We start from the raw sequence: 9,751 nt of genomic DNA, 5'->3' as shown, positions 1-9,751 counted from the left end.
GAAGGAGAAAAACAAATATCGTATATTAACGCATATATGTGGAATCTAGAAAAATGGTACAGATGAACCAGTTTGCAAGGCAGAGAGACACAGATGTAGAGAACAAACATAGGGACACCAAGGGGGGAAAGTGGAGGGGGGTGAGGTGGGATGAAGTGGGAGATTGGGATTGACATATTTACACTAATATGTATAAAATAGGTAACTAATAAGAACCTGCTGTATTAAAAAATACAAGAAAATAAAATTAAAAAAAAAACAACAAAAAACACGTGAGAGATTCTGAACATTGCTATTGGTCCTTCAGAGAAGTCTAGGACAGGCTGGCTAGAAGACCAGAAGTCCTTTTTGAGGAACTGCATTGTATGTCCTCTCATCATAGGTGGGAGAACTGAGGCACAGAGAAGGACAGGGCCCTGCTCAAGGTCACATAGCTCATCAGGGGACTCTTAACTTGGGTCCTGCTGTCCTCTCCTCCTCCCAACCCCCCAGGGATGTTACTAGTGCCCAGAGAGGGGCAGCTTTTTGCTAGGCTTTCTGATTCACCTCCCCTCAAAGCCCCGAAACCCTGGGGACTTAAAACCGAAGCCCCTGCAGTTGCTCTCAGAGGCTCGGTCAGGACAGCCTGGCCCAAAGCGCCACCTGGTGATCAGAGATTCCAGGCAGGTCAGGGCTCACGGCAGTGGAGGGGTGGACATTAGTAACTGCAGGTTCCTGGTCACAGCCCTCATGAGCACCTCTCTTTACAGTTTACAAGGGTCTTTCACATCCTTCTCATACATCCAGTTGCAAGGGAAGAAAGAAGGGAGAAGGAAAAGCACACAAGGGAAGAGAATATAAAGAGCACAGCTCACAGACATATGTTACAGGACAAAGAAAAACAAAACTAAAAAGTTAGGAAGGAAAGAAAATGGAGAGGAAAGAGATAAAAATAAGAAAGAGAAAGAAAAAAAGTGTTTAATAGAGAAAAAGAAAATACCCACACCAAGTTAGGCCAAGGCCAGCCCAGAAGGGCAGGGTGGTACCCATCATCTAGACAGTCCCAGCCCCTGCCTCCAGGCTGCCTCTGTCCCAAATGTGGGCACCCAGGAACAAGTGTTTGGTTCAGGTAGGCAGGTAGGCAGGTAGGCGGGACTCGGCTGGACTCAAACCCAGGTAACCGCAAGCTCTGGGCACTACACGGTCCCTAGCGCCATCTGCTGGAAAGATAGGGCATGGCATTTATCCCCTGAAAGTTAAATTTGGGTGTGAATGTCTCCATTTCTCAGAGAAGGAAACTGAGGCTCTGAGAGAGATGGTGACTTCCCGCAAGTACAGCAGCCTGCCAGGTCAGGGGGCAGGCGAGGGTATCTGACTTCAAAGGTCTCAGCCCAGGCCTTCCCGTTGTCAACAATCCAGCCCAGTCCCGGAACAAAGCCAGGTGCAGAGCATGTGGTTGGAGGCATGTGCCTTGGCCGCACACAGCTAGGGTGTGTTCTTGGCTCTAACAGTTATGAGCCTTCTTTCTTTTATTTAGCCATGGTTCACTGATGCCAGGTACTGGGCCAGACACTGGCACCCAGCAGACAGGATTGATGTGACTCCTTCTCTCAGGGTGCTTCAGTGATAGAAGAGGAAGACGGTAAATATATAAACAGTTAAATTTAGATAAAATCACAAAGTGGCCAGCACACTCCATCCCACCTTTGGTTTCCTGAGTGGCCCCTAACACAACCTACACCAAAGGACCTTATCCAAGTCAGCTCTGAGGCTCAAAGGGAGCAGAGGACCAGGGTTCTAGAGACTCATCAGCTGCGGGGATTCACCCACCTCTTGATGCTCCACTGGTCAGCACTGCAACTCCTGGTCACCAGCTCCTCTCTTAGCCAACATCACCATGGCAACTCCAGAGACGAAGATCTGAATGGTCAAGAGGCCAGCGCCGGCAGGGCCATCCTGGAGCCGAGCAGGTGAGGTAAAGGAGTGTGTTGGGCCAGGTGGGGGATGGAAAGCTGGCACATTGCCCAAAGGCAGTGGCCACTCCTCAGCTCCAGTGGATATGTGACCAGGCAGGACACGTGGTACCACAAGGGCCACTGGGACCAGAGCTTCTGAATTTTCAAGACAACCCCCAAATCAGAATTTGGAAGTGAAAGCTGCTGGTTCTTAAGTATGAGTGTCTAATTCAAAATTATAAAAACACCATATCGGGAAAACAAAAACAAAACCCACATCCATTTCCAGGTTTCAGTCCACTGGCTGCCAGTTTGAGACCACTTGTCTCTTACAAAACACCGCCCTGCTGTAAGCAGCCCTTCATACTCCACTTTGTACTGAGAGAAAGGCCTTCCAGAGAAAGAAACAGCCCTGCGCTTCCACCCTGTTTGCTGATGCAGCTCTGTTGTCTAAGAAGGAATGTGACTCGCTCAAGGCCGCAGAGACCCCACTTCTCAGCTCCTAAGCCAAAGCTGTCCCTGTCCATCACCGCAGGAGAACTCACTTTTCTCATTGCAGACTCTCAGGGTGCAGAACAGGCAGACATTCCTGCTTCCTGTAAAAGTGTCTGCCTGGAGGAAGGCATCAAATCCAAATCCTGTTTGACCCCAAATACAGATCAAGGTGATGGCTGTCCCCTTAGAGTGATTTTCCCTGTATCCAAACATGGCTTCAGACAATCCAAAAAATCACTCCATCACCGTGCCCGAAATCCCACCAGGATCCACTCTCGTCAATTACAGTATTGAGTCTTTTGAAACCTGTAATTGAAAGACACAAGGCTCTCTCTCTGGGAGGCTCCCAGTCTGGGCCTGGAGAGAATGAGCTCTGGGACAGGTAGTTTAGAAGGAAAAGAGATTAAAAGAGAAGGGGCTCTCTTCCAAAATGGCAGGACTTAGGGGAGTCCCAAGTGTGGCCATGATAGTATAGTGGGGGGCCTTCAAGAGGAAGGCACCCGAAAGAAGCTTTTCATAGAGGTCAGTGTTTTCCAAAGCGTGGGAAAGGAGGGAAAGAAATGAAGGAGGGAAGAGGTCGGGATGAAGGGGTGGGGAAGAAAGGAGGGAGGGAGACGGAGAAAGACAGGCATGGGGCAGGCCTGGCAAAACAGGTCTGCAGGCCAGTTCGGGCCAGGGAATGAGATTTCTCTGACTCGGCAGACGGACTCAGGCAGCTTCATAAACATGGCTCGGGCTTTGGGCCAGTGATAAGGCGCTCTCGGCATGGGACCGAGACCACAGGTCCCGGTGTGCAGGAACAGCGTCTGTGCTGGCGTCTGTTCTGATTGGTCCGTTTGCGGCCAGCGTGTATTCTGATTGGCCAGGAACCAGCCCAACCACGTGTTGAGTACTTGGAACTCCACTCCAGCGGATTCCAGACCAAACAGGCCTTGCAAGTTGGGGCGGAGGATGGCTCATCCCTCAGACCCACCCTGATCCGTGGGCACATGTGAGACAGAGAGTCCTAGCATGACATCAGAAGGAGGCGAGGGAATGCCTGGAAGAACAGTCACATTTTTCCACCATCACAGTGAGACAGGAACTGAGAATCCAAAATAAAGGTGAAATACATATAAAGACGGTTAATTTTCCTGGCACACCTGAATGGCAGAGCCGCGGTACAATCTCGGGTATTCCTCACCAGTCCCCTGCAAGGGAATATATATACTGCCATTTTAGAGAAGGAAACTGAGGTTCAGAGTGGTAACTCACTGAGCAGGGGTCGCTGCCTCAAGGACCCTGACGGTATCAAAGCGATCCTCCTCCGTGCCATCTTCAAAACCGCTGCTCACTCCGCCTGTGATGCTGGCCGGCCTAGCCACCTCCACGCGACCAGGGTTGGCCCCAAAGGAACTCGCCACAGATCAAGATCTTTGTATTATAAACCGACTTTTAATAATAATAATAAAAAATCTATCATGAATTGAATGAGAAGATCTGTACATTTCAAAGTAAACCAGTGCACGACACCCTTGCCCTCGGGGGCCCCTCTCCGTTTCTGCCATGGGGTCCTCGTTTGTATCTGTGCCACCTCTGTCCTGCAACAAGCCCACCTCTTGCAATCTGGTGCAGGGTGGCAAGAGAGGGAAGGCGGCCCCTGGGGGTGCAGGGGGCCAAGATGCTGATGGGTCTTCAAGCCTCCAGGGCAGCGGGAAACCCACACCTGATTTCACCCATCAGCCAAGGCTGGAAAGACTCCTCCCTTCTGTCCCAGCCGTGACATTTCCCTGCTGGCAACAGAACCTAGAGGGGACAAATTGCTGGGGGGGGGGGTGGGCAGAGGGGAGATCCTGTGTGGGTCCCTGTGCCCAGGTGGGCAGGGTAGCGTCCTGTCTCTCTAGCTGGCTGAGAAGTCCCAAATGTCCTGTTCTGAGTTAACATCAAAAAATAAATTACAGAAGGTACCACTCAGTGTTTCCCAGCGGCCCTTTTACCTGCAGAGGACAGACACCAGTGTGGGACTGCCTCTCCAATGGATGGTTCAACCCCCTCCAGCACCCAGGCCTGGCCCAGCCACCTCTCAAACCCTTGTAGCCAGTCATTCAAAGAACAAAGTAATTCACCCTGATACAGACCAACTGCTGGAGAACCAAGGGTGGGTGGGAAAAGGAACCCTAGTCGATACCTGTAAGCCATATCTTAAGACCCTAATATTAAAAAGATGAAATAATGACATCTTTTGAATTTTCAATAATTTAGTTTTTCTTTTTTCTTTTTTTTTTTTTTTTTTAGTAGAACTGGGAAAAGTTGTCAATACTACCTTATGCTGGTCCCGTTAGACAATATAGCTTTCTTTGAAATTTAAAATGTCAAATATATAATCACGCAACCTGGGGGGGAAAAAATCTCAGCGATACCAATGACAACATAAAAACCCCAAAATAAACCACAGAGAGTTCACGCCATATAAATAAAGTCAGAGCAAATCTCGTGCCCAGGGCTGATGGCTCCAGTTCCAATGGCACTGATGGCGGAAGCCAGGGTGGCTTTCGACCGTTTTCTTGGTAACAGGCGTTGTGCCCTGTCCCTCTGTCTTTACTGGCAGAGGCCTGGCTTTTCCGAGTCCATCGGGCAGATTAGTACAGGGTTAGGGGGGCATCTGGAAGCTAAGGTGAGAAAGAGGAGCAGACACACGTGGTCGCCTGGAATGTGGACATAGAAGGAAACCAGAGGTTTCCAAAGTGCAGGTTGAGCCATCCCGAGGGAGCTGGGGCCGCGGGCCTCCAGCTGCAGTGCCCATGACTTCTCCCCTGTGTTCTAGGGACCTGCAGGCCGGAGCCCAGGCCCTGGCTGCACCCATCCGTTCTGTGGGTCCCCGGCACACCTCGGGCTTCTGGCAGAAGTGTGAAGAACATGCCAGCCCGGGGCCGATCCACCAGCTCATCCAAGAGTGGGGGCACTGCTTATCCTCCCAGGAGGTGATGGAGGAGGCCGGACAGATCTTCAAGCAGGCGGGAGAGGAGGTCTTGGGCCAGCTCTGGAGAAGGCCACACGGCCCCCTGTGTCCTCCCAAATCCCAGCTCCAGAGGACGCAGCCAAGCACCAGGCACCTCAGTGTCTAGAGGTCTCCGTCCACCGGCGGCTGGCAGAGGCGGTAGAGCCTGGTGGATGGAGGTGAAGAGGATGAGGACCAGCCGGGCAGGCCAAGGCCTATTATTATTATTGCAACATATGATCTATGTGAACGTGTAATCCATGCCCAGAAAACAAAACTCAACAGGTGTAAAAAAATGCAGAGTGAAAAATTATTGATGCCACCCACTTTCCCCTAGTGGTACAGTCCCCACCCCACAGGAGTCCTGCTCCCTCCAGACTGCCAAGGGGTTTACAAAAACAGACACATATACGTGCGCATGTTTGTGTTAAGATACTTGTGTGGGTGTGTGTGCATTTTTCCACGCTAATGGTGGCAAAGTAGACCCAGCACTCTGCCACTGGAGTCTTTTACTTAATATATCTTGGGGACCTCTCCCTGCAGCACGTGGGGAGCTACCTTGGTTTTCTTTCTGCATTGGGAAGATTCTGAGCTCTACCCTCAAGTAAGAAGGAGCCACTAATGGGTTTCAAGCAGGGGAGATGGTAGATCTGCTGTGGGGAGAATGATGGCAGGGGGACCGGACAGGAGGCTGCTGTGGTGACACGGACAAGACAGGGAAGCAAGGTGGCACAGTGGTCAGGAGCGTGGCCTCTGGGCCTAGAATGCCTGGGTTCAGAAGCGCAACTCTGTGATTCTGTGTGCTGTGTGACCTTGGACAAGATACTTAACCTCTCTGGGCCTCAGTGTCCCCACCTGCCAATGGCGGATAGTAATAGTACCTTGCTCACAGAGTTGTTGTTTGGAGCAAATAAGTTAATATAGGTAAAGATACTAGAATGGTGCCTGGAGCAGGGGAAGCGACATATAAAAGTATTTAAAAGTAATGAGGGGAGGGACCTCCCTGGCGCTCCAGTGGTTAAGCGTCCACGCTTCCACTGCAAGGGGCACGGGTTTGGTCAGGGAACTAAGATCTCACGTGCCAAACGGTGAGGCCAAAAAATAAAAATTAAAAATAAAAAAGTAGGGGCTTCCCTGGTGGCGCAGTGGTTGAGAGTCCACCTGCCGATGCAGGGGACGCGGGTTCGTGCCCCGGTCCGGGAGGATCCCGCATGCCGCGGAGCGGCTGGGCCCGTGAGCCGTGGCTGCTAGGCCTGCGCGTCCGGAGCCTGTGCTCCACGGCGGGAGAGGCCACAGCAGTGAGAGGCCCGTGTACGGCAATCAATCAATCAATAAAATAAAATAAAATAAAATAGTAAAAGTAATGAGGGGAATTCCCTCGCAGTCCAGTGGTTAGGACTCCACACTTCCACTGCTGAGGGCCCGGGGTTCAATCACTGGCCAGGGAACTAAGATCCCACAAGCCATGCCACGTGGCCTAAAAACAATAATAATAATAATAACGAGGGCTAAGAGAGTGCATGCAAAAACTAGTGAAACATACATAAGATCTGTGAGTTCTTGTATTGCTCCAACACTGTTTCCTGGTCTTGACTATGTCCTGTGGTTACGTGAGACATGGTTCTTGGCGGGGGGAGCTGAGTGAAGGACCACGTGGAAACTCCCTGTACAATTTTTGCAACTTCCTGTGAGTCAAACTATTTCCAAATAGTCAGACAGTCAAACTATTTCAAAATTTAAAAGTTATTTAAAAATTGTGGGCCTACGTCAACAGCAAAGCAGGGCCGTGTGGATGGAGAGGGAGGCCGCACAAAAATGAGTTGTTCCTGGGAAAGGGGGCTGCACACAGTACCACGAGAAGGTCTGACATCAACGTGGAGATGATCGGCCCTGAGGACAAGATGAAGCAGGTGGGCTGAGGGCTCTGAGGGCAGCAGGGCGGCACAGAAGGGCGGTGGGTGAGCCGGTTGTGGGGGGCACACAAATCACTGCCCCATGGCTCACGGCGGGGCCCTGCCTCACTTTCCCAGCCGAAGTGGGAGCTCTGGGAGGTCACAGACTGAGTTGTGTTTGTTGTTTCCCAAACGGGGTCCCGTAAATGAGAGGGGAAGCCCCATCTGAACACCAGCGGGTCTGTCTGGGGTGAAGCCCAGCCCGAGTCCTGGCCTTCACGGAAGGGAGGAGAGGAAAGGAGACGGGGAGGGACAGCCACTCACCGCGGTGCACCCTGGGGCATCTGGTCCTTGACTCGGAGGTTTTTGGCCAGAATCTCCACCCTGGGGCCCTGGGAAGAAAGAACGGTGAGGCCCTGGGCTGCCTCTGCACGGAGTCCAGGGCGCTTGAGGAAGCACGTGGGTGTGGGTGGGCGTAATGGCAGCTGAAATCCTCAGCCCTCTAGCTGGGGAGACGGGCATCAGCCCAGTCCCCAGACGGCCCCTCATCCCACCCGGGCTGTGAGTCCACCTCTCCCTGTGCCCACCGGGCCCGGATCTGGGTGCCCTGCATGCGGCCTGGTGGGGCCCCGGGGGATGGGGCCCCTCACCTGCTTCCGCATGATGTCCGTGGCCTGCATGATGCACTTGGGCAGCAGCCCGTGGCTCCGCGCCAGGATGGCCGCCTGCTCCAGGGAGAGGCTCAGGGTGCTCCTGCAGGGGGGCGGCAACAGGGGCGGCAGGTGAGACGGGGGCGACGGCCTGCCCCGCCACGGCCCCCAAGGCCCCAGTCAGAGCAGCAGGGACAGAGGACAGAAGTGGGAAAGTGTCCAGATCTGCCCCAACCAAGAGGCACGATCATTCCTGCTTATGTTGAATGGATGCTCCAGCAGAACCAGGCTGCAGAGACGCTCAGTCACACCAACCAGGGTGAGAGAACCGGGAAGCTCAGCAGCCCTCCGAGGACCACCTCCTCCCGAGATCCCATTTCACAGCAGACAAACTGAGGCTCGGTGGGGGGCGGGGGCAGCCACGGCCTCGTCTGGGCTCAACAGGCAGCGGCAGAATCGGGATTCAAACCTGGCCTTCGTCCTCCCGTCCCGGGCCCCCAAATGGCCCAGAGGCCCGCCCCCGCTCAGGGCCCGCGCACCTCTGCATGCCCGTGCCGCACATGGTGACCTGGCAGGCCCCCAGGCGGTAGCAGAGCTCGGAGGAGATGGGGATGAGGCCGGCGCCCAAGCTCCCAGCGGCACCAGGCTTGGGGTAGACGAAGGACTTCATGAGGCGGCAGAGCTCGTCCAGGGCATTGATGGGGCGGATCAGCTGCGAAGCACACACACCCGGACGGTCGGAGGAGGCCCCCACCTGTCCTTCCTCCCGTCATCACCTCCAATCCAGCTCCATTACAGCAGCTGTCCTCTCGGCTCACCTCCTATGCTCACGATGTATTTCAGGCTTAACCCTCCCATCTAATTCTCTTCACCTGCCCAGGTGAGCCCACGACCAAGCCTCAGCGAATACACACTCCTGTCCTCTCCAAATAGCAGCACCTCCCCAGGATCAGCCTTCCCTTCTGCTCTGCGCCACCTCCCCTTTTCCTGCGTCACCTGTGCAGGCACAGAACACTGGCCAGTGCTTCCTGTGTCGGCTCAAGACTCTGCCAGCCAGACTATTATACAAACTCCCGAAGGGCTGTGCCCTGCCCTTCTCTCGGAGCCCAGCCTCACGGTCCGAGGCCAGGAGCCCCAAAACCACGTCAAAATCAAGGCCTGGGGGCTTCCCTGGTGGCGCAGTGGTTGAGAGTTCGCCTGCCGATGCAGAGGACATGGGTTCGTGCCCCGCTCTGGGAGGATCCCACATGCCGTGGAGCGGCTGGGCCCGTGAGCCATGGCCGCTGAGCCTGCGCATCCGGAGCCTGTGCTCCGCAACAGGAGAGGCCACAGCAGTGAGAGGCCCGCATACCACAAAAACAAACAAACAAACAAAAAATCAAGGCCTGATAGGGACTTCCCTGGTGGTCCAGTGGTAAAGAATCTGCCTTCCAATGCAGGGGACGCAGGTTCGATCCCTGGTCGGGGAACTAAGATCCCACACGTCGCTGGGCAACTCAGCCCGCACGCCACAACTACTGAGCTCGCACGCCTCAACTGGAGCCCGCGTGCTGCAAACTACAGAGCCCACGCGCTCTGGAACCCGCGCCACAATGAGAGAAGAGAAAACCCACACGCCACAACTAGAGAGAAGCCCGCGCACAGCAACAAGCGCTGCAACGAAGATCCCATGTGCCGCAGAGAAGACCCAATGCAGCCAAATAAATAAATAAATTTTTAAAAATAAGAAATCGAGGCCTGATAGAGCCTGGGCAGAGGGGGAAAGGCCCGCAGCATGCGGCGGGGGGGGGTGGGGCACAGCCC

At 53.9% G+C, this 9,751-nt stretch overlaps 1 protein-coding gene across 2 annotated transcripts in view; it reads right to left on the bottom strand.

The window, feature by feature from the left end:
• Positions 1-3,843: 3,843 nt before the first annotated feature.
• The window catches only part of PREX1 (phosphatidylinositol-3,4,5-trisphosphate dependent Rac exchange factor 1), a 195,116-nt gene continuing 189,208 nt past the window's right edge, over positions 3,844-9,751 (bottom strand). For both annotated transcript variants that reach the window (XM_060079493.1, XM_060079494.1), the window contains 4 exons: positions 8,488-8,660; positions 7,949-8,051; positions 7,623-7,690; positions 3,844-5,572 (listed from right to left, as the gene is read on the bottom strand). In XM_060079493.1, coding sequence (XP_059935476.1) covers positions 5,530-5,572; positions 7,623-7,690; positions 7,949-8,051; positions 8,488-8,660 — 387 coding nt within the window. In that variant the 3' untranslated portion in view covers positions 3,844-5,529. The remainder of the gene's footprint in view (positions 5,573-7,622; positions 7,691-7,948; positions 8,052-8,487; positions 8,661-9,751) is intronic.

Source organism: Mesoplodon densirostris, chromosome 16, assembly GCF_025265405.1.
Source record: "Mesoplodon densirostris isolate mMesDen1 chromosome 16, mMesDen1 primary haplotype, whole genome shotgun sequence".
Taxonomy (NCBI): domain Eukaryota; kingdom Metazoa; phylum Chordata; class Mammalia; order Artiodactyla; family Ziphiidae; genus Mesoplodon; species Mesoplodon densirostris.
Note: the sequence above shows the minus strand (reverse complement) of the source record. Positions and strands in the feature narration are given on the sequence as shown.